General features: G+C 43.4%; 2 protein-coding genes across 2 annotated transcripts; both read right to left on the reverse strand.

Moving 5' to 3' along the window:
- Positions 1–4621: 4621 nt before the first annotated feature.
- LOC147850832 (uncharacterized) lies at positions 4622–6498 on the reverse strand. The gene has a single exon (XM_087335437.1). It carries the CDS (start codon positions 6300–6302, stop codon positions 4716–4718), a length of 1587 nt encoding a protein of 528 aa, XP_087191563.1. The 5' UTR covers positions 6303–6498; the 3' UTR covers positions 4622–4715.
- A 2848-nt stretch (positions 6499–9346) lies between these two features.
- LOC147850833 (calcium-binding protein CBP-like) lies at positions 9347–15310 on the reverse strand. The gene is made up of 5 exons (XM_087335438.1): positions 14770–15310; positions 10896–10942; positions 10324–10496; positions 10217–10235; positions 9347–9693 (listed from the first exon to the last, which is right to left on the reverse strand). Exons 1-5 carry the CDS (start codon positions 15293–15295, stop codon positions 9589–9591), a joined length of 870 nt encoding a protein of 289 aa, XP_087191564.1. The 5' UTR covers positions 15296–15310; the 3' UTR covers positions 9347–9588.
- Positions 15311–25725: the final 10415 nt, after the last annotated feature.

Raw genomic sequence — 25725 nt, forward strand, 5'->3', positions numbered from 1 at the left:
GCATTTGTTGAACTGCTTATGTCAAGAGTCTTGTTGGATGACTCGCCCCTATGATAGGATTTCAGTGATGTCTCATCACCCTCCCCTTCTTCGGGATTGAATGACTTCGAGGTAGGAGACTTAGCCGACTCAGGTCTGTTTTTCCCTTTGGCCTTGGGTGTCTTGGTCAAGTCGACTCTATCTCTTTCGACTTTGTTGACTTTGTCGACTATGCCTTTTTCTACTCTTGTTGATTTGGCTTTGTCTTTGAGTTCAACTAGTGCACCTCCTACCAATTTGAGGATGGCAAGGATGGTGTCGTCTCGGTCGATTTTGACTATTTGTCGAATCGCCGATTCGGTCCGGTGGGTCGGTCTTTCTACAACGTCTCTATCAATTTCTAAAGAGGCCTTTTTGCCCACTATTTTCTGTTGGTTCCGCTCGAAGAGAATAGAGTGTTCATTGAAGACTACGTCATTGCTCCGGATCAATTTCCAGTTTTCTAGGTCCGATACCTTGTAACTAAATTCCCCATCGGTTCCATAACCGAGAAATATGCATTTTGTTTCATGGGGTGCCAATTTGGTCCTTTTCTCCTTGGGGATGAATGTGTAGGCTTCACATCTGACTATACGAAGCCTATTGTAGATCGGTTGTTTGCCTGACTATAGTGCATGTGGCACTTCAAGCCTGATTGCTTTCGACGGCGACAAGTTGATCACATATATTGTCGTCTGCAATGCTTTAGCCCAGAACTCCAGCTTTAGTCTAGCTTGTTGGAGCATTGTGGTCACCCTCTCTTGGATCGTTTTGTTGATCCGTTCGACCACTCCATTCTACATGGGTGTGTATGGAACGGTCTTTTGATGTCGGATCCCTTTGTCGGACTGGTACTGTTTGAAGGCTCGGGGGGTACATTCGCCTCCGTTGTCGGATCGGAGTGTCTCCACTCTGTGTCCTAACCGATTCTCCACTTCGACTAATCATCAAGCAAAGATCTCGAGTGTTTCGTGTTTGGACCTAATTGAATAGGCCCAGACCTTCTGTGTATAATCATCGATGAACGTGATGAAGTACCAGGAGCCACCTAGTGATTGGTCGAGCATAGGCTCACATATATCTATGTCCACGAACTCTAGGGGTTGTCGTATAGTATCATAATGGAGAGAGTGCAGACTTCGGGTCTGTTTCCCTTATTGACAATGCTCACATAAGTCTGTCTTTGCTTGAAGTTTTGGAATGTAGCCGAAATCCATCAATCGATCGAGTTCGGCTTGAGACATATGGCCGGGTTGGCCAAGCCATAAGTTTGGGTCGGTCTTTTCGATTACATTCACAACCCCTTCTAGATTGATCACCATCATTGGATACAAGTTGTTGTACTTGTGTCCGCTTCCAATTTTCAAGTTTCCACGGCTGACCATCCATGTTGACTCACTCAAAGTCATTCTGTACCTGTCTTCGGCTAACATGGCGATGGAGACCAGAATCCTTTTCAATGTGGATACATGCTGAACTTGGTGCAGGACTATCGTGTTTCCATTTGACAGTTGAATTAGTAATTTGCCAATTCCTGCGATTCTGCACTCCTGCCCATTGCCTAGTCGGATTGTGTCGTTGGCGTCGGCCAAATAGTTTGAAAACCATTCAATGTTCGGTGTTACATGAAATGTGGTGCCAGAGTCCAACAACCACGTATGTGCATCTTGTGCACTGTAGAGTACTTCTCCAATCATCGAGTCCTCTAAGGAAAATATTTCTCTGGATCGGATGTCGGCAACATTAACTTGGTTGGCGACTGGAGAGTGGTTCGAGTTTGATCATCCAAAATTCCATTCGGATCGCCAACCACTCTCTTTCCTCTTGATTGACAAAAAGTCGGAAACATTGTGACTGGCTTTTCTGCAGTGGATGCAAAAATTGCCTGGTTGACTAGTTCTCGACTTTGACCGTTGTCGGTCTCCCCTCATTTTCGATCGACTATGGTATCGACCAGTTCTTTCAGCTTGTTCTTTCAATCAACTCAGTCGAGTGGTGGGCTTCTGCCAATTCGTCGATGGTGAGTCCCATCGATTTTCGCCGAATATCCTCGGTGAGAATTTGGTTGATCGTCTCATCTAGATTTAGGATCGGACGGCTATTGGCAAATGTCATGCAGAATACCTCCCAACTCGTCGGCAAGCTCGATAGGAGGGCAAGGGATTTGACTTCTTCCTCGAAGTTAATCCCTTGGGAGGAGAGTTCAGACAACATTCGGCTGAAGGTGTTGATGTGGGAGGTTGCACGCTCCAACTCTCTCATCTTCATATTGAATAGTTGTCGAATCAATATGAGTTTCGACAAGGAGGACTTCTTTTCATACACTGCTTGCAACTTCTCCCATAACGAGAAAGTTGTTGTCTCTTTGGCCATGTTGAAATAGACATTCTCGGCCAGATGCATTCAGATGGTGGAGTGGGCGATTTCGTCTAGTGGTCTCCACTCTTTAGTTGACATCGCGGTGGGTTTCTCACTATGTCAAATAGCTTCGATTTGTCTTCTGATGATCAACACATCCTGCATCATCTCCTTCCACAAGGAGAAATTTTTGCCATCGAACTTTCGGATTTCAACTCTTGTTCCAAATGTTGAAGCCATATTCCCTTTTTGAAAGTGAGATTTTACTAACCTTTTCTTCTTTTTCAACTTTCTTTGTTTCTTTTGTTGCCACTGAACAGCAAGACGCTTTGATACCACTTGTTGTTTATGATGTTCGATGCGTATACGGAAGTATGTACAGACCTATCGGTTATGTGCTCAGCAAACAAGTAAAGTATGGCAAGAGAATAGACAGAAGCATAGGCACAATTTTGAGCTTTAATGGAAGCTTTCATTATTTCTCTATTCTCTCTCTCTCAAAGACTCAAGATACAAGAATGATCAAGATGTAGTTTTACAACATTAGGTTATTGCTTATATATTAAGCCCTAACTCTTTAGACGGGTTCACACTAGGATACAAAGTGGAAGGAGTCGGCCTTTTATGCCAACAGACCCAACACTTAATATCTCCATGATTGCATGTGATCTCAAATGCATAATATGCTCTCTTTCCCGCTTCTAAGAGAGAGAGAGAGAGAGGTTATTATGATCTTTGAGGTCATATTTGATTTAGCTAACTAGAAAATAAACATTTTCACATAATTTGCATGTTGAAATCAAACATCGTTGTGAAATCAATGTGTGTATGGAGTGGATTCAATTAACAATGTATACAAGCAAACTCGATTGTGGTGGAAGACATATCATTGTATTGAAATGTGGTATTGATAGTCCAAAACTTATTAATGGCAAAATAAATCAGAATGCATTTCATAGCCAGTTTTCAAATATTTCTATTTGCCATCATAATTAATTGATTGTCATCATTTGACAATAATGATTGTTAAAATATTTGAGGAAACTATGGGTGAGACCAAAAATGCAAGATCATGGAGAAGATAATAGTACCAAAACAATCATTTGCACAAATCATTAAAGGTGCGGAGGTGACTGAATAATATTGGGCCACATTCCATGAAGTTGTTGACCATGCAGTAAATGACATTATGCCTGCAAACAATGATAATATGAATGATGTAGAGCTTGAGTAAACTAAAGATTCCATGCAAATCTCATAAAGAAGAGGCACTAAGAAAAGTGCTGATTGGCCAAACTAGCATCAACACTGAAACCTTAGATAGAAGGAGGAGAGCCTAGGCTTGAAAATGGGTATGGGTTTCCTTTGTAGCATTGGCTGAGTGAATGTCAATCAATGTGTAAAAGATATATATATCGTGTAAAGGTTGAAGAAGCCACTTTGTTTGTATATTCTGTTCTCTTTTCTCTTTCCTCTATTGTATGTGCTACCATCCTTTTGCACATGTTCTTTGCAATGTGGTAATCACTGAGAACTGTTGTGGAAACTACTACTTCAGTATCCACCATGCCAGGTGGCTCGCTTCATACAACATTGTAGCCCAATCGCTTATCAAGTGGTGTCAGACCATTGGTTCAACTCAAGTGAGCAAAGAGGTGAGTAAAGAACATTTAAAAAGCTCCATAACATCTTCAAGGAGAAGAGCTTAGAAGAAAAGTTTTCAGAAGAGAACTACACAATAATCAGCTACATGAGTGAATACAATGGTTATCATAGTGTGTCAACTACCAATTTAAACCTGTTGTATTAGAACTATCAAAGTGCCTTCATGTTCTGATAACCATTATACATTTAAACAAGTAGAACCATACTATAGGAAATTTCCAAAAGGGACATTTTCTTATGGAAGAGTTTACAGATCCATAAGTTTGACAGAATTGTTAGGTCTTATTTGATCACAGCTCAAATCTAGAAAATTTAAGAGCATCATAAGAAAGATCAAATAACTAATCAAGTCAGGAATGGATACATGTTTTTGACCGTACATTGGTTATGACCACAATAATCTAGATAAGGCCTGATATTTTGGTTGGCAGAATTTCATAAATTTACCCACTACTCATTATACGACATTTATTACTAGCCCAATACTTCAAAAATCCTGCAAAACATGTGTAAAACTCTCTGATAGAAAAACACACAAATGGGTTGCGGTCTAAAGCACAAAAGTTAATGCCACTGAATCTTAAACCTAATGAAGTTAATGTAATATTAATGTAGAAAATGCCGTACAACATGCACTTCTATGATGATAAATCAACATAGAAAACATAAATGTCTCATCCCATTACAAGTACATTTTCAAGTAATGATAAGGCTTTCTCTGACTTTCCAGTCTTTGATATATGATTCATGAGTATTGTGCGCGTCACTTTATCGGGTTTGCACCCACTCTCTTTCATGCATGATATAACAGAGAGTGCATCGTCAAGCCTCCCAATTCTTATCAAATGGGCAAACATAGAATTATAGCTATGTAAATCAGGCTTACACCCCTTAGACCCCATTTCTTCCAAAACCCCAAGAGCATCATCTAACTTACCTTGCTTTGCAAGACAATCCATCAATATATTAAAAGTTACAGTGGTGGGCCGACATCCTTGATTTTGCATAAGAGCGAACGTGGAAGAAACCTCATCATATTTCTTGTTCCTAACAAGACCAGACATAATGCTATTGTATGTCACCGCATCTCTCCGGCACTTCATAGCCGGCATTAACTCAAACAACTCTAAAGCATCCTCGATCTTCCCAATCTTTGCAAGCCAAATTATGAGTATATTGAAAGTTGCGGTGCAAGGCCTGCATTTGTGCTCTATCATCTTGAGGAACGTTGACAGGGCCATGTCGCCTTTGTGAAGCTTGATTAGGTTAGATATGATACTGTTGTATGTTGTCGCATTTGGTTCACATTGCAATGAGCTCATATTCTCAAGCATACTCAATGCCTCTTTAATTTTCCCATTCTTGGCCAACCAGTCGATAAGCATCGTAAAAGTAGCTATTGTGGGTCTGCAACCACTTTGGCTAAGCTGGGTAAAAACTTGTAGAGCCAGTGTTTCAAGATCAGCTTTGAGCAACCCAGATATGAAGCTATTAAATGTGACAATATCTGGTTTGAGCCCGTGGGCAGACATATTCTCAAGTAATTTTGCTGCTTCTTCGAAGTTTCCCTCTTTCGCAAGAAAATTGATGAGTGTAGTATATGCATAAGAATCAACGACGAACCCCTTCTCAATCATGGATGAGATCATAACAAGGGCATCATCCCATTTGTCTACTCTAAGAAGACCCAATACCATGACATTGTAAGTGACAGTATTCGGAAGGCAAGATTCTTTGCAACAATTCATCATTTGATGGAACAAACTGAAAGCCTCATTCATGTCACATCGGTGAGGGTTTACAAGAGTCTTCAACATGGCATTGTATATGGAAACATCGAGCAAGAAATGCTCATTTGCATTACCGTGAGCATTACCATCATTCTGATCATTGCGATTACTGTGATCATGAACACTATCATGATGATGAGATTGGAAAGAATTGATGAAAGAAAATACCTTTGCAGAGTGTGCGAGGAGGCCTGCATCACCAAAGCTCGAGATTAGGTGTGAAAAGAATCTTGGGTGGATCCGGAGGCTGGATGCTTGGATAGATTCGAGGATTGGCCAGATAGATTGTTTCAACACGTCATCATTATCACCGTTTTTGTTGTTATTATCATGGGTGGAGGTGGAGGAAGAGGAGGAAAGGCGGAAGAGAGCCGAGGCAAGAGCCTTGCTGGTGTTGCAAGTGTGAGAGAACCTGGGTTGCTGCGCGGCCCATCTGAACACGTTGAAAGCCATTTCTGGGGTTTTCTGCATTTTTATGGCGTGGCAGAGGAGATTAGGGTTTAGTGTGGATTGGACGGTAAGTGTAGAACAGAGTTGAGCTTCTAATGAAGCACTCCATCTCTGTTGATGTTCTTTCTGTGAAAAGATGGAGGCGAGTTGAGATTTAACGTGCAGCAGGAGCCTCTTCGAAGAAGAAGAAGAAGAAGAAGAAGCGACCTTGACCTTGGCCATCTCCAGGGACAGGAAAAAAAAGAGGGAGAAAGGGTTTAGTTAGTTACTGACAGAGGAAGGGGAAGAAGGGTTGGGGGGTTTAAACTTTATATGAAGATGAAGATGAAGAAGAGAGATCTGTACATACCATACCATACCATACCATACATATATATGTACATACATACCAATCAATAATAATTAACATACATATACATGTACATATATATGTTATATTGTATATTACCTAATCCTTATACATAGAAATACATTACATTCATATATGTATGTATCCTTGGTTTTGGTCCAAGACAAAGTGCGTGCTTCTCTACAAACACGAATCCACCAACTCCGTACAAAGGTGTACCCCTCTCCCTCTTGGAAACATGCATATCTATTCTCGGTTGAAGAAGATGTAGGTTATTGGATTTGGAGGATTGCCAGTTGTGTCACATCAACCACGCCCCACAAGCTTCTTCACAACGATGGATGAGAGGCTTGAATGCATTAGTGTGGATGGGCCAAACATTGTTGTTGTTGTTGTTGTTGTTGTCGAGAGGCTAGGTGGATGGGCTAAAGAATTAAATGATAGTGAATAGAAGGACGTGGGTGTGGAGGATACAAGGGTCACTAAAGAAAAATAGTGCAACCGAGTGTAGTAGGGTGAGGAAATTAGATGTACCACCTCCAAATTGGGAATGAGACATGCCAAGGAACATAATGGGGATAAGAGATCAAAGGGACATGTGACAAGTCACAATGAAAGACTATAATTAGCACCAATTTATTTGAAATCAAATGGGGGGAAATACACGAACTATTCATGCAACTCCTCTACTCCATTCCATGACTACATATTTCAAGACTTTGTAATCTCATGATAGACTTCACAACATAATCATCATGCCTTGATGCCTCTTAACTTGACATTAGAGCCTCCAAAGGAATCGACAATTGTAAGGTTATAAAGTACAATCTTGTTTGTTGTAAATTTTGAGGATATGAGGTCAAATCAAGTGTATTTATTTATAAGCAAGTGAAACCATACAACTCATGTGGTTCCCCCTATAGATTTCAAGTAGGTCAATGTCAATCATGGAGTATTAAGTCAATCCTTACTATCTTGTTCATCCCAGCTCCCTCTCACTTTTGTATGTTTGAGTTTGCTTTACACACATTACTAATCTCTAGGGCATGTACTAGGAACCAATTATCTGAGTTCCTCTGTATGTCTATCAAGATGGTTGAAGATATATAACAAAAGACAATCTTTCAAACTGGTACAACACTAGATTGCACATGACAAGGTTGCACAATAACTGTTTTCTCAAGCACAATGGAATGTTTTTCAATTAAGCAATAGCATAAGGAAGAAAATGGTTTGATAAAGAATCTCATAAAACTCACGAGTAATTTATGGGTTTAGATGTTGTCATAGGTAATGAAACATCAAAAGGACTTACATGCAAGCAAAAAGCTTATTCAAAGAAAGATAAGAATATGACACATTAAGCAATCATTTCTACACTCAAAAGAAAGTACATGCATATGGCAAAATTTGGAGAAACCTCAAGGAGGAATACATTGACAATTATGGTAATTTCACTCTTACATATTTTTTAGTGTATTATACGAACTTTTACAAGACAATGAGCCCGAGAAAGATTATGTGTGATAGTTCTCTCTACTTTTGTAAATGTATATATAAGGCTTAAGGAACTGTCTATTTGCAAGGTAGAATAAGTGATATGTTTTACTTACATTACAAAACATTCACATGATTATAGTACAAATTAAGTGAAACCATTCAATATAACATATGCAAATCATGAATTTCTCTCATGGCAAAGCTATTTGGATGTGTAATGGATACACAAGAGGGCATACAGACAACCCAGTTGTATCAAAACAACATATAATCATCAATGGTCATGAATGCCAAATTTATAAATATGCAAACTGGTCTCCACATTTACAATTTTTCAATTTGTCACATTTGCATAGTCATTGCCTTTCATAAACTGAACACCACAATGCTTCTTCTTTGCCTCTCCAAACATCTTTTGCAAGAATTAGATATCACACAATGAAATTCTGCAATTGAATTGGGCAGTTGCAATAGGAAAATCCGTTGAAATTAGAATTTGAATCACACGCATTAGCAATAAAATAAATTTATTAGACACAAATTTAGATTCTTACAATTGCCTCAAACAGTCAGAATCAGAACTAGGATACAGAATTAGTGCAGCACTTAAATGTTAAACATCACAACAGCATGTATATATATATATATACCGGTTATCAAACCATAAAACTCCCATCAATAAAAATTAATAAGATACCCCTAATTAGAATTAGCCTTTTTCAACTTGGATACACAAATAGACTGCTTATGCCAACAATGGATTAGACTTGCAATTAAATACAGATGTAGACCAGCACTCAATATTCAACATCACAACATGTACTTATCTGTTTACAAAAGATAAAAACACCAGGTGGGAAATTTAGCAATATAAGCCTAATTGTCCACAAATTTCCTTTCAGTACCTCTGAAAATGTCATGATTACCAAATTACCATTTCTCCTCTTCTCTCCCAGACTCTTACTCCAAGTTCCCAAAATATCTCTCAAATTTCCTCATTCGTTAACAGATTCCAGAATACTTCTTTTTCAAAGTGTGAGAAGGAAATGGAAAAGTAAAGAGAGAAGGCAGAGAGTAGGACCGGGAGAAGAATTTAAGGGCAATTTAGTAACTCCATCTATTTCAGGGCTACCTCATGGATTTTGTGTATAGGGGTATTTTGGTGAGTTTCCCAAATCTAAAATCATGGCGGGAAGTTTTGAAGAGTTGAATAAGCTCGAGTAAAATGAAATTCTATAAAATTAATAACAAGTTCTAGGCTCAGTGAATGCTTCTTATGCAAAGACCCAAAATATCCTTTAGTCCAGTCACTCATGATGAAGGCATTAGGTATCTCCCTGTAGGAAATACTAATCACCAACCATGCACTTAAACAAGCAGCAGATGTCTTAATTCGATGCATTAATTGGGTCAACTATCAATATAGAAACTAGCTTTACTTTTTTGCCTAGCTTTATTTCATGCAACTATAAATGGAAGCACCATAAGCATAAATGTCTGATAGCTCAACGTTGCTGATCCTTTTAGTTGTGTGTCCTGCTCTTTAAACTTCTCTGTTAAGCCCTGTTATGTTTCCGACAAAACCATGAACATAGATCATGTACTAAAGCATGAACGTTAGCTATACTGCATACATAATTCATGAGCACGGATTATTAACTAAAACATGAACACTGCTAATTTGACTACATGAACACACATTATTCACTAAAAACATGAGCCTCACTTTATCACACATGAGCATTTAACCTATACTGAGAGATGAACATATCTGAGTATAATTTACAAAACATGAATACAGCTATTTAGTGCATAAATGAGCATAAATCATGCCAAAACATGAACATATATATTGCATACATGTGTATTTATCATACTAATAATAATGAACATAGCTATTGCACACATAAGCATGTGACATTTACTTAAACATGAACATAGCTATTGCACACATGAGAACATACCCTATACTAAAAAGAAACATAGAGATTGCATATTTACCATACATTAAAGCATTGGATGCATGAGCATAAATCATTTACTAAAACATGAACATAGTTATTCTTATCCAAAGCCATCATTATACCTTCACAATCAATCCACTCCTGCAGATAAAACCACATTCAAATGATCAGAGATGATGCAAATGTTGCTGTTCCACTCAAATTCAGGTAAATAAAATTTAAAACATACTGGACAAAGCTGTCGTAATCCATAGCTTTCGATTGACCCGTTCGGTCATACTTTTGAAGAAGACAATCAAGAATGGGAGGAGAGACAGAATACCCCAAACTTAGCAAAGCCTCTCGCATTTCACCCTTGTCAATTGATCCACTCCTATCTCTATCAAATCTCTCAAAAATACCCTGGAAACATTCGCACAAGCACGAAATCCTAAATATTTCTTTGCCATAACAAAAAGGCAACCGTTTATAAGACCAGATTAGTTTCTGCTTACTCTGAGAGAGAGAGAGAGAGAGAGAGAGAGAGAGAGAGAGAGAGAGAGAGAGAGAGAGGTGTAAAATGAAAACTGGAGCAAAGATCCAGTGAATGGTTAAATATAAGATGTGTCAATATGTACCAAAGTCTTTTAACGAGAACAAAAGACTACTGAACTGTTGAAAATTAGATGTGCCCATATGTAGCAACGTTCTTTAGAGGTGCTATTTGATCAAAGAAACAGATTAGGTTCATGTGTATCTTCAATTGGCACACTACATAAACTTCATGAGAACATTAAGTATTTATCCAAGAATGTTAGTTACCTTCCAATCTTTCAAGGCTTTCCATAAAGTTGCAAACTCCTTGGGACCTAGAACACAACACACATGTGATTACCTTTTGGACACATACGCACCAATTAAGTGTATAATGATTCACATTAGCAAAATGCGAGAAATATCAATTAAATAAACATCTGCACCAATCTATCAGCAAAAGTTTCATGTAAGATTTGAGAATATGCTTTTCTGGACAGATGGCCATAGTGAAACAAAATGCAATAAGTATCGATTAAATTAAAAATCTGGCTCATAAAAATTGTGAATATGCTTATCTGGACAGAAGACCTTACTGCCAAGAAATCTGGCCCAATCTATCAGCAAATGTTTTGTGTAAAATTTGAGAATATGCTTTTTCAAACAGATGACTATAGTACAACAGAATATCAGGAATATTGATTAAATTAAAATCTGGGCCAATCTATCAGCGAATGTTTCTTGTAAAATTTAAGAATATGATTTTCTAGACAGACGATCGTAGTGCAACAAAATGCAAGAAATATTTATCAAATTAAAAATCGGGGCCAATCTATCAGCAAAAGTTTCTTCTAAATTGAAGATATCTTTTTCTGGACAGATGAACATAGTGTCATGAAATATCATAAAAATGGTTATCTCTAGTTATCGACATGGGCCTTTCCACATGGCATGGCTTGTAAAATGGGAGAAAGCAGTCGAAAGTCACCGAGGGCCTGCAATGACTAAATTGAAGGATTTCACAAAGCAAAACATCAGGAGATGCCCGGTGTCAAAATAGAAGGTGAGCGAATGGTGATCCTTGTGCTGTATGTGAATAATCTGGTTTTCAAGAGAAGCACTTAAGTCGCTTTGCATTGCATCAAGCAGAGCCTGAAGTCCAAGTTTTGAACTCCTGCCTGGCGCTAGAGGTATATGAAAGGGACCAGGAGATATTTGTAGCTCAAACCAAGTATGCACCCTTAATTCTGAAAGCCTTTGGGATGGAAGACGGCAAGTCAACTTCCACGCCGATGAAGATCAACTTGAATCTTTGAAAGCTAGGAGCGGAAGGCTGGATAGAGTGGACGAATATCAGGGGCTCATCATGAGTCTCCTATATCTATATGATATAAGACCAAAAATAACCTATATGGTGAGAGGCTAGGCAATATTCACAATGAATCCAGAGAAAAAGCCATTGGCAAGCTGGGATGCATACTCTTACGTACCTAAATGGTACAGTTAGATGGAGATCAACTTTGGAATTCTGTTTGACCCCTGTCTGCAATATTTTCTCAAACTGAGGACAAATAGTGAGTGTCTCGTTATCCTCAACAGAAATGGAGTATAAAGTGTAGGATCTCAGAATGCAATGTTCCATGGAAAGACCAAGCATATCAAGCATGATCCAATGCAAGTTCAGAAAGTGAAGTTTGAGTATTGTCTGAAAACAACCAACTGTGTAGATCTCTTTATGTGGGCCATCAAACCTAAACAGACGACTAAGTTCCAGTTGTGTGTTGTTCAAATGGAAGAATACCAATCAATAGGTAAGATGATCAAATTGAAAGATGTGGTAATTCCTGTTGCAGGAATTTGCTACATAAAAGATGAAACGGATTCCAAATCAAATCGGATGACATTGTTGATATAACATGCTTGGAGGTGATAGCTGGGTGTGGAAAAGCAGCAACAGTGCCACACGTGAGAACAAGAGGAAGAGTTGTATTTATCGTGGTAGGTGGATAACCATTCACACTAACTGCCTGCTGTGTAAGAAAGAACCTTAGATGGCATTCTAAGATTAGGTCATTAACTGCAGCATCTGAGCTGTATCTACATCTCCTTATCTGAGTCGTATCCAAATTTTTGCAGTTCACCTATCAAATTCGTTCTTATAATTGAGTGTTTTCTTCTTCCTATGCTGGGCTACGCACAAATTACATTCATAGTCTATGCCATCAATCTCGTCATCGTCTCAATTATTTGTATTTCACACTTTTGAAGATAACATGCAAAGTTCTTCACACCTTTATAATGCTTTGATCCTATAAATATAGATCCAGAAGCAACTTTTATGTGGAGCCTTTATCCCTCCCGTTCTAAAATGTTGAATTGCAAAAACTTCGTAAGCAAGCACTTTTGGACTTTTTCAAACTGTTTCCAAGTTGACTTGGAGATATGTCTAACAAGCTGTATTATGTATTTCGCATCCAAGAAACCAGATTGCCCCTGACAAGGACGTTTACAAACTCTTAGACACAAACCCTAAAGAGGCTACCTGCAATCTAATCCTATTTCAGCAACAAAATACTCTATGCAGAGCTTCCAAGAAACTATCCAACTACAGTAGAAATGAGGGGGGGAAAGCTATCAAACCTGTGTATTTTAGCACGAAAGCTTTTTGCAAGGGAATATGTTAGACTATGCCAAGAACAAATTTTCTTCTGCCGAAAGTGTTGGAGAACAACCTGCACTGAATCAATCCCTTCTTTAAGAGCTCATTAGCTTGATCCTTTGTTTTTTTCTTGGGTTGCACTAACCCTGTACACGGCTGTCCTGTTAGGTGGGCTACACTTGGGCATCAATAACTTATATGATGGTCAGATTATCTTGGAGCTAACTCTCCCACAGTAGAGAATCCAAAAAACAATTGTCGGAAGCATTCGAAAACTACTTTGTTGATTCAACTTCATGTGTGCATTTTCATCCTTTGCAGTGATAAAGATCTTTTGTTAGATTAGATATAAGACTCGAGAGCTTGTCCTTTATGCACAAGTGTAACTCTTTTCTGAATATGTGTCGAACATGCATATGCCTATATAGTCAAGGCATACCCAACACCATATCTCCATCTTATAGGGGCATAGGCTTTAACTTTGATGGGAAGCTTTCTAACAACTTCACCAAGACATACCAAATTTACTTCTGCCTACAAAGATTTTTACAAGTAAAAGAACGCTTCACAAGCTTCAAGGTCAATAAAGATTATAGAAATATGGTCCTTGATCTTTCCCCAAGCTCTGGGAAGTTAGTGACTTCTTTTCCTTCATAAATATACAATTCAGTTCTTCCATCAAAAGTTTTCTTTCTTTAAATGACTTCCCAATGGAAAACTTATTCTTCATCCTTTGCCTTGATCAGAATTCACTTAAATGGATTCTTGTACTTTTAAAGTATTTTGCAACTGGAATCTTGATGACCATTGGACCATTTACTTGAAAAATTCCTCAGTTCTTATTGGGACTCTATTTAGCTCGCTTTAAATCTAACTGCACTTCCATGCAACCAATTGTCCATGGTTGCATTCTCTACCAATTTGGCAATGTTTATCCCATTTGCCTCCATATCATCGTTCCTACTTCTTTCGAGAACCATGCCCTAATTCATTGTCAAAAGAATTAGTGACTATTTCTTCCGTGGAAAGGAAGTATGGAGGTATCATCTGTCTTATCCGATAAAATTGAAATAATGAAGGGACGATTAATTAACATGGTCTATGCACCATAAGAAGGACAACAGGGACAAACTGACTTGATCAATTTGGAACAATAGAGTGAAGATTATCATGGCCCTCATAGAAGACAGGAACTCCCCACCTCTCCGTCTCTCTAATTGGTTTCAGAGTGTTACGAGGTTGTACTACGTTTCAACAATCCTAAGAACATAGAACGACCATAGGCATGAAAGGCCACATACATAGATCATGATGAAACGAGTTTAGTGTCTCATTTCAGAGTTTAGTTCAGCTTATTTTTCTGTGAGGGAGATTTGATTTATAGCAACTAGTGGTACCATACATAGATCGCATTATTCAACCCTCCTGACATTAAATTATCACCACCACCATCATTATCAACTATCTATCTATCTATCTATCTATCTATCTCTAATTACATACCTAGCTGAGTCGAATTTTTGGACCCATACAAGTGAACCATGAGCCGAGCAGTACGCAAGCTAAAGAAATGTGAAATGGAGAGTGTCCGTTGAAGCTCATTGTCGTCGATCAGTCCACTACCATCTCTATCAGCGCCTTGAAAAGCTTGTATGATTTCGGGGTCTGTACCAGGAGGAAACAAGGATTGGGCATAAAAAGGCGGAGGCGCACCATAAGAGAGGGGAGGGTAGGAAGCATCTCCTATGGGGCTAAGATAAGCAGCTGGAGGAGGAGGAGGAGGGGCTCCCCATGGTTGTGCAGTGTAGGGTTGTGAATATGGGGCTGGAGCTGGGGTTGCATACAAAGACGGGGGAGCAGAGGAGGAGGGGGGTGCTGCAGGGTATGGATACGCAAATGGGGGATGCTGTTGCTGTTGCTGTTGCTCTTGCTCTTGCCATCGCCATGTTGATGGCGATGGCGATGGCGATGGCGATGATGATGGGATGGGCGGTGCAGAGGGAGCAGCTGAAGAACCTGGGCGATACATCTCTCTCTCTCTCTCTCTTCTTTTCTTTTCTTTTCTTATGAGGCAGCAGCAAGAACAAGAAACAGAGGAGATAGGAAAAAGGAAGGAGAAGAAGAAGCGAGAGGAATAGAAATACATACATACATTCTCGTTCATTCATTACTACATACATACATACATACATACATACAAGTGCACGAAGCCGGATCGTCGGATCGACCGGAATCCGACATGCCATTCCTATTTTTGTAATAGGAATATTATAGATAAATTAGTGTCAGCGCTCATAAGTGAGCATTAAAATACTAGTCTGTACTTGTGTCAGCCCATGTCAGTAAGTGAGCATTAAAATACTAGTCTGTACTTGTGTCAGCCCATGTCAGCTGCTCGTATATAAAGTGCTCTATGAACACATTTGTATGTATTCAGCATTATTTTGTAATAGAAATTTCTCTCTCTCTCTCTCTCTCTCTCTCTCTCACACACACACAGAGTACTTGTCTCCCACACTCATTCTCTGTGTTTTACCTAACTGTCTATTGTTTGCCGGTTGAGCCGACTGCTTGTGTTAGCTTCCGCACTTTAACTTTTACATGGTACCAAAGCACGAGGGTTGAGAATAATCCTCTGCAGACGATAATCGCTTTAACACAAACAAGGCGAATATCTTTCGGACATAATTCGACAAGAACATGGATAGAGGAATGGGCGGCTCATTGCAGTCAGAAAAACTTAACAAAAGAAATTATGCATCTTGGGCATACAAAATGCATCAGTACCTACTTGGACACGACTATTGGAGCTAGGTGGATGGAGCAAACGATGTAGCACCGGAGCTGACACATAGGGAGTTCTCGACCTGGGAGCAAGCATCAAGGCGTATCTTGTACTGCTTTGCGTTTTGTGTGAACAATCAAATGCTCGGCTACATCCGGGGCACCAAAAGGCTAAAGGAATCTTGGGGGAAATTGAAGAAGATTTTTGCTGCAAGCACAACGACGATGAAGATGCAGCTTAGACAGGGGTTGGACAACATCTGACAAAGAGATATATTAGTGGCCGACTACACCTCCAAGGTAAAGGAGATCTCTGACACGCTCGGGTCCATCAATGTGATGGTTGATGAGAACGAAATGGTGCATGTCTGCATCGGAGGTCTGGCACAAAGGTTTGGATCATTCTGAATGGCATGTTGATAATCAAGCTCAACCTAATGCAACGTGTGAACACACCCTTTGAGAATCTATGATCACTCAAAGGTCAAGTGTCACACCACTACTCTCTACACATTAACTATGTGTCATGAATCATGATATTCTATGACATATAACTAATGAGTTTCATATTCCCCATGACTAATGAGTCTTCACATTCCCAAGAGAGAGTGATTGTTGTAGTGAGTTAATGAAGAGAGAGGGTGGCCTTATATAAAGCACCCTCCTCCTACTTCATAGAGTGTTGGTTGTGACTCCTTGTAATGCTACATTTTGTATTTGCTATTCTCCTCGTTAATATACACCTTCTTCTTTAGTACATTTTTGCTTTCATCTATTCATCTTGTGTTTTCTCTTCTCTCGTCTCTTTCCTCTCACACATACACATAACACACATCTCTCCCAGTGCACAAGAATCATATTAGACTCTTTACATGGTATCAGAGCGATTTGGTAGCTTGATCTAGCCCATTTGACATTCGAGAAGAACCGTTCCATCGCCATCATAGTGCTACTACATAGCTTGTGTTTGAGAGAGAAGGAAAGAAAGAAAGAAAGCTTAATCGATATAATGAATACTCAAATGGGGAGTGCTCTCCCTAGCGAGAAGTTAGATAGAAACAACTTTGCATCTTGGGAGTACAAGATGCACCAATACCTTGTCGATCAAGGATATTGGAGCTACATCAAAGGAGCACAAGAAAATCGACCCGACCCGAAAGACGCTGACTACTCAACATGGGAGCAATCGGCAAGCCGAGTGATGAATTGTTTGGTGACATGTGTTCATGACCACATGCTCAGCTACATTCAAGAAGTCGAGTTGTTGAAAGAAATGTGGGAGAATCTACAAAAGATTTTCGCGGCCAACACAACCGCAAGAAAGCTTCAACTCCGCCAATAGTTGAACAACATCCAACAAAGAGATATGTCCATGACAAGCTACACCTTCAAGATCAAGGACCTTTGTGACTTGCTTGACTTGATAAACATCAATGTGGGGGATGATGAGATGGTGCAAATATGCCTCGGCGGCCTTGCATCACGGTTCGGCGCAATGAGAACCACCTTCTTTGATCTTCAATCCATGTTGTTGGTTGAAGAAAACCATGTTCGAACAAGGAGCAATGCCTCGGAAGGCCACATGCTCTACACACATTCGAACAGAGGAAGAGGACGTGTGTTAGATATAATCAATGATCAGCCCCAAGTTGTCAATCTAACCCCATATTTGCTCTTAGAGTGCACATTTTGTGATAGCGCCCCAAATGAGGAGCGGCTAGTGTGCAACTCGACCATATGGGTCGATGATGTGTTAATTTAGGAAACCATGGATGCGTAGGATACAATAGATTTAGGAAAGAGCGAAATAGGTAATAGGATTGGCTAATCAAGTCAACTAGAATCTTTTGTGGGCAAGTTACAATGCACTTAGTCTTGAAGTATGCGCCTGTTGAGAATTAAGCTCAACATAGCACGTGTGAACACACCTTTTGAGAATCTATGATTACTTAAAGGTCAAGAGTCACACCACTACTTTCTACACATTAACTATGTGTCATAGTGTGAAAATGAAGGTGTGGAAGCGTTAGACAACCGACTAGCCGAATAGCAACAAAGAGAGAGAGAGAGATTAACACGCAGGAGAGACAGAGAAAGAGTAGAACTGTAGAAAGTAACGTGCGGAAGCAAGTATGAAGACCGAACAGAAGGAAGGAAACTCAGGTTTAATGGAGAGCTTGAGCTTACATAGTATACGCGGGAGAGACAGAGAGAGTGAGAGAGAAGACACAAAAAACTATGTTCAACAATAATACTCAGTCTGTACATAAGACGTGCTTAGTGAACATTTTTATACAAGTCCTAGAAGGAATGACCGAAGTACTGACAATACTTCAATGCTCATCAAAAGCTCCTACACTAACTCCCAAATATATTCCTCACGGAATATCTTTCCTAACGACCTCCCGGTGTACGCACTCGGCCTAACCGATCGGTCCCAACCGATCCAGTCCTCGGCTTCTTCAGCCGAACCGGCCGATGTTGAGCTTGTCTCTCAACACTCCCCCTCAAGCTCAACTCGAGGCTCTTCGGGATCCTCGGGCTCACAGCTCCGGTTCCTCCTGGCTTCACGCCTCGCTCGCGCTCCTCGACCTGTTCGACTCCGCGCGTTTCGACCCTTCCGGTCAGCTCGTCTGCTCATGCGGCCCTTATTAGCTCTTCTGTTGTTGCGGTGTGGACACTTCTTCTGCTACCTTTTCTTCCGCTTGGGCCTCGGTTGATTCAACGTGTCTGAATCAAACATCCGAACCGACTTGGCTACCTCCGATCAGTTTTCGCTCTCGTCCGAGTTGGCTGTCTCCAACTCGTCTTCGGTCTTCTCGCCTTCGATGGCGTCATCTTCCCCATGCTTCGGCTCTATCCTTCGGTTGCTCCCCTTCTGTCTGCTTCCGAACTTTTCCGCGGGTCCGCCCTCGGCTTCTTCAGCCGATCCGATGTCGAACTTGTCAACCGACTCGGTGTCGCGGTGTCCGCTCCTTTCCTACTGCCTTGCTTGGTCGTTCGGGACTGTTCTCCCCCTCAAGTATGGCACGTCAAGGTGACGCAACCCGAGCGCACCTGAGAATTGCCGCAACTTGTCCAGACCAAGAGGCTTGGTGAAGATGTCGGCAGTTTACCGAGCCGTCGGCACGTACTGAAGTTCGACTTCACCGGAAAGGACACGCTCACGGACGAAATGGTAGTGCACCTCAATGTGCTTGGTCCGTGCATGGAAAACGGGGTTCTTCGCGAGCTGGATGCTGCTGAGGTTGTCACAGTAGATCGTCGTTGGATCGGTCACCTCCTCTTGCAGGTCCTTAAGTAGCCGCTTCAACCATATGGCTTCGCATGTCGCGACAGCCGCTCCTCGGTACTTAGCTTCGGTGCTCGACAAAGCAACTGTCGGCTGCTTCTTACTGCACCACGCGATCACGGCACTCCCGAGGGAGAACGCGTATCCAGATGTGGATTGGCGATCGACGGTGTTGCCAGCCCAATCAGCATCGGTGTAGCCGACTAACTACGCGGCTGCACCGGTCTGATATAGCAGTCTGCGGTCCTTAGTGCCGCTTACGTACCAAAGTACGCGTTGCGCACACTAAAGGTGCTCCTCGGTAGGTCGCGCCATGAACTGACTGATCACTCCGACCCGATAACTGAGGTTGGGTCGGGTGATGGTCAAGTATATGAGGCTATCGACAATTTGTCGGAACCTTGTCGGGTCACATACCTTTCCCATATCAGGACGAAGCTTGACGGTTCTGTCTAGAGGAGTTGAGATGGACTTACAGTCGGCCATGCTGAGTTTGAAGAGCATACTCAGCACGTAATGACGTTGGCTGATCAATATGCCTTCGGGGGTACGGATCACTTCGATCCCGAGGAAGTAATGAAGGTCCCCCAGATCCTTCATGTCGAACGATGCCGCAAGCTGGAGCTTCACGTGGTCGATTTCACCTAGGTCGGCGCCGGTGATGACCAAGTCATCAACATATAGTAAAATACTAACCGGTCCGAGTCGACCTTTCCGGATGAACAAGGAAGAGTCCGATTTTGATGTGACGAAGCCCAACCGACGCAGTTGTTGCGTGATCTTCGCGTTCCAGGCACGCGGGGCTTGCTTTAGTCCGGAAAGGGACTTCTTCAGTCGGCATATTGCCGAGGAGTTCGTTCTAGAGTGAAATCCGGGGGGTTGTACCATGTACACCTGTTCCTCAAGGTCACCTTGCAGGAACGCATTCTTTACATCCATCTGATGTACATGCCACCCCTTGGCCGCGGCTACTGCGAGCAAAACACGGACGGTCTTCATTTTCGTGACCGACGCAAACGTCTCATCGTAGTTGATGCCGTGTTTCTGCGCGTAGCCCTTTGCCACTAGCCGAGCCTTGTACCGGTTGACCGAGCCATCGGTGTTGTACTTGACTTTGTACACCCATCTACACCCAATCGGCTTCACACCCTTCGGTGCGTCAACCAGGTCCCAGGTCTCGTTCTTCGCCAATGCGTGCATCTCTTCCTCCATCGCGGCGCGCCAATTCGCGTCCTTCGCCGCTTCTGCGTAGCTCTCCGGCTCACGCACTTCTGCTACACGGGTCATGTACGCATAATGATGCGCCATGTACTCGTTGTATCTGAACCGCAAAACAGGATTCTTCTGGCGGGTAGATCAGCGTAATCTCACATTAGCCGATGTCGAGGCCTTCTCAGTCGACGCGGTCTTCATATTTAAAGACCTGTCACCGGTTCCCTCGGAGTCAGACTCACGTCGGTCCGACTCGTTCCTTTCCGTGCTGGAATCCGACACCTTCTTCTTCCCTTTCTCTTTGCGCGTAAGCCGTCTCCTCGGCTTCCTGCGCGGGGAATGCACGACCGAGTCTCCACTACTCGCCGGCTCTTCATCGGACTGGTCGTACCGACTCAGTCGTCCAATCGGTCCACTTAACCGGAGTGAAATCGGACTCTCTTCGCGGGTCTCGATTTCGGGCTCATTCGGAGGCATCTCGGCCTCGCTGATCTCATCGTCAGAGCTCGGATTGGAGTCGAGGTTCGTAGTCGGGGGCAGGTACCAGGACGCGGACTCGTCAAACACAACGTCGCGGCTGACACACGCTTGTTTGGTGCGAGGGTTATAGCACTTATAACCCTTCTGCTCGTCCGAGTAACCGACCAAGATGCATTTCTCGGCCTTTGCGTCCAACTTCCTCCTTTTCTCCTTCGGAATATGCACATACGCAATGCTACTGAACACCCTCAAGTGTCGCAAGTTCGGCTTCGTTCCGAAATATAGCTCGTGCGCCGACACTTTGTCTCCAATCCGGTTCTGGATGTATACCGCGGTCCTTACCGCCTCGGCCCAGTAGAACTTGGGCAAGCTCTTCTCCTCCAGCATTGTCCGTGCCGCTTCCACAACTGACCAATTCTTCCTCTCGGCCACGCCGTTCTGCTCTGGCGTGTATCTACAACTGAATTCGCGCCGAATTCCCATTTGTTGTAGATAACCGTTGAATTGACCGGAAAAGTACTCTTTCCTGCCATCCGACCGCAGGCACTTGATCTTTCGTCCCGTTTCCATTTCCACGAACCCTTTGAGGTCACGGAAACAGTCGAAGACTTCGCTCTTCCTCTCAATGAGGTAGATCCACGTGTGGTCGTCGATGAAGGAGACGAAATATCGGCTCCCGCCAAGACTAACGTTTTGTGCCAGCCCCTAGACATCGGAGTGTATAAGGTCGAGCTTGTTCCGGCTCCGGTTTCACCCGTTTGGGAAAGGAAGTCGGTGTTGCTTCCCGAGCTAGCAGGCTTCACAAATTTGTGCCTTTCGGCCACTAAATTTGGGCAATCCGGACACTACCTGTTTCGATTGCAGATCTTGAAGCCGCTGGTAGTTGACGTGGCCTATTCGCTTGTGCCACAAGTTGATGTCCAACTCGGTCTTTTGTCCCTTCGCGAACATTGTGGTGCCGCCGTCAGTGGAGTCGAGGATGAACATCCTCCCGTCTCTGCACCCTTGCGCAATCACACGGCCTTTTTCCTCAATGAAGCACCCGAGGTGTGTAAACCGAACCTCCATCCCTTGGTCGACGATCTGTCCGACGGAGACCAAGTTTTTCGTGATTGTTGGGACGTGCAGCACGTTCATGAGTTTCCCTTTCTGCCCGACATGGCTGAGGGGAACTTCTCCGACATTCGCGATTGGATGCGGAGTGTCGTCTCCTGTTGCGACTACTCTAGGTTCTATCGGTTTTTCAAGGTACGAGAACCATTCCTTATGGCTCGTCATGTGGTTTGATGCGCCGGAGTCTACGTACCACACCTCGTCCGATCCCGGGGTGCTTTGTTTCATTGAGTTTGCTTCGTGTCTCATCACGAAGGCAGGCCCTTCTCCGGCTCTCCTGGAGTCTTCGGCGTAGTGCGATCGCTGCCGATTTCCCTTGTCGGTATGTCTGGAGTAGTTTCCAAAACCAGTTCTCTCCGAATCGGCGCGCTTCTTCCAGCACTCACTTTCCCTGTGGCCTTTCTTGCCATAGTACCAGCACTCCGCGATGGCCTTCCCTTGCCGGTTCTCATCGCTTCGACTCCCCCTATTTCCGGAGGGTCCGGAGTTGCTGTCGGCATCACTTCGGTGCCTTCTTCCTTGATCTCGTCGGCCGCTTCCATTGCGTACCGACTTGCCTCATCTGCCACGACCACGGGGCCTTTCTCCCTCCGTGTACAACATCTTGTTGTCGATGTGCGTGCTCGTCGACGCACCCGCGTGGTTCTCCTCTACCAGGAGCATCGACTGTAAGTCGAAAAAGGACGGCGTATTCTCCCGGGTACACACAACCGTTTGGAACGCTCCGAACTTCAACGCCAAACCTCCGAGACAGATCTGGACCATCTCGCTCTCCTCAATGTTCACCTCTATGGAGGCGAGGGAGTCGCAGATATCCTTGATCTTCGGGGTATAGTCCGCCACCGACAAGTTGCGTTGTCGTAGGTTGCTCAACTCCTGTTAGAGCTGAAGCTTCTTGGCTGTGGTGCTCGCGGCGAAAATCTTCGTCAAATTTTCCCACGCACCCTTCGGTGTCTTTGCATCCCGAACATAGCTCAGTAGTTGTTCGCCCACACACGACGCGAAGCAGTACAATACCCTGCTCGCTGATTGCTCCCACGACGAGAAGTCTCTGTGTGTCGATTCGGGTGCCACGTCATTAGCTCCTTCAACATAACTCCAGTAGTCGTGCCCGAGCAGGTACTGGTGCATCTTGTAGGACCAAGACGCGTAGTTGGTTCTGTCGAGCTTCTCTGTTGGAAGCGAGCTCGCCATGCCTCTATCCATCGTTCTTCTCGTTCTTATTCGTCAAGCTGTGTCGGCTGTAGAGAGGTTCTCAACCCTCGCGCTCTGATACCATGTAGAAAGTAACGTGCGGAAGCAAGTATGAAGACCGAACAGAAGGAAGGAAACTCAGTTTTAATGGAGAGCTTGAGCTTACACGGTATACGCGGGAGAGACAGAGAGAGTAAGAGAGAAGACACAAAAAACTATGTTCAACAATAATACTCAGTCTGTACATAAGACGTGCTCAATGAACATTTTTATACAAGTCCTAAAAGGACTGACCAAAGTACTGATAGTACTTCAATGCTCATCAAGAGCTCCTACACTAACTCCCAAATATATTCCTCACGGAATATCTTTCCTAACGACCTCCCGGTGTACGCACTTGGCCTAACCGATCGGTCCCAACCGATCCGGTCCTTGGCTTCTTCAGCCGAACCGGCCGATGTTGAGCTTGTCTCTCAACAAGAACAACTTAAATCTATTATCAACAACTCTGTAAAATTCTTTGTACATACAACGTGCTCAACAACACTATTTATACAAGTCCTAAGAGGACTGACAAAGGTACAGTGTACTTCAATGATCACACGAGCGTAGTCTAGGCTACTACTAGGCTTCCGGTTATTCCTTGATCCGGCTAACCGGCTCCCTAGCTCCCCAACTCGCTTGCTCACTGGCTCACCGATCCGGCTCATCCTTCCGGATGCTGATCCGGATCCGATTGAGCTTACAGCTCAACACTCCACCTCAAGCTCAACTTGAGGTCGGATCATAGTGTCATTCTCCATGGAAACCGGTCCTTCCACCCGGCTCCTTCTGGCGTCACTCTGCCTCACGCACGCTCCTTGTCCGGTCCGGTCCCGTTTGTTGCGACCCTTCTGATTTTGCGCACCTCGACCTCCTCGGTCGGCTTGTCTCCTCAATAGGCCCAATTCAGCTCCCTCGCTGCTGTGACTTTGGCACTTGCTGATTCGTTGATTCCTTCGTGTTGGCGTCGACTTTTGCTGCCTTCTCCTCCTCTTGGCCTTGAATTGATCTGGTTCTTCCGAATCCATCTGTTGAACCGAATCGGATGTCTCCGATTCATTCCAGCTCTTGTCTGAATAGGTCGCTCCCGATTCATCTTCCAGGTTCCAGGCCCTTCACCACATCGGACCATGTCCAGGTCTTGGCCTTCTTCTTCCGGTCAGCTCTGTCCTTCTTGACTCTGCCGCCGCTGCCGCTTGTTCCGACTTGTTTGGATGTGTCAACTTCCTTTGTCGACTTGACTCCTTTCTTCTTCTTGTCTCTCCCTTTGTCGGTTGTTCCCTCACTGACGCAATCGGTAGTTTCTTTGCCTTTGCTCGTTCTCCCCCTCAAATGTGGCACGTCGAGATGCTGAACACCAAGCATTTTCGGTAAAGTGCTGCAACTTATCCGATCCAAGCGGTTTGATGAAGATGTCGACAACTTGCCAATCTCTATGAACATACCGAAGTTTGACTTCACCGCTGAGGACACGCTCACGCACGAAGTGGTAGTGCACTTCTATGTGCTTTGTGCGAGCATGGAATATAGGGTTCTTGGCGAGCTGCATGCGGCTTATGTTCTCGCAGTAGATCAGGATCGGGGTCGGCACCTTTGATCCGCAAGTCGTGCAGTAGTCGCCGAAGCCAAATGGCTTCATAGGTGGCAACGGTAGCGCCCCGGTATTCAGCCTCAGTGCTCGAAAGGGCCACTGTTGGCTGCTTTTTGCTGCTCCACGCAATAGCCGCGCTACTAAGGAAAAACATATAGCCCGAGATGGATCGACGATCTGATGCATCGCCGGCCCAGTCGGCATCGATGTAGCCGACTAGTTCTTCGGTTATACCATGCCGGTATAGGAGTCCCCGGTTCTTCGTGCTGCTCACATATCGCAAAATTCGGATCACCTCGATCCCAAGGAAATAGTGAAGGTCCCCCAGGTCCTTCATCTGAAATGCTTCCGACAACTGGGACTTGACTTGGCTGATTTCATCGAGTCTGGGTCTGTTGATGACTAGATCATCAACATACAACAAGATGCAAACCGGACCGTCCAAACCTTGCCGGATGAACAAAGAAGAGTCAGACTTGGAGGCCCTAAACCCCATCTTATGCAACCGGTGCATGATCTTCGCATTCCAAGCATGGGGGGCTTGCTTTAGGCCATAAAGTGACTTCTTCAGCCAACATATCGCCGACTTGTTCATCTTCGACTGGAAACCGGGGGGTTGAGTCATAAAGAACTCTTCTTCAAGATTGCCTTGAAGAAATGCATTCTTCACGTTCATCTGGTGAAGATGCCACCCCCTTGCCGCAACAACCGCCAACACCACACGAACCGTCGTCATCTCCGCTACCGGAGT

This window comes from Azolla caroliniana, unplaced genomic scaffold, assembly GCF_043228905.1.
Source record: "Azolla caroliniana isolate FFs.n. ecotype wild unplaced genomic scaffold, voAzoCaro1.0.p SCAF_20, whole genome shotgun sequence".
Lineage (NCBI taxonomy): Eukaryota > Viridiplantae > Streptophyta > Polypodiopsida > Salviniales > Salviniaceae > Azolla > Azolla caroliniana.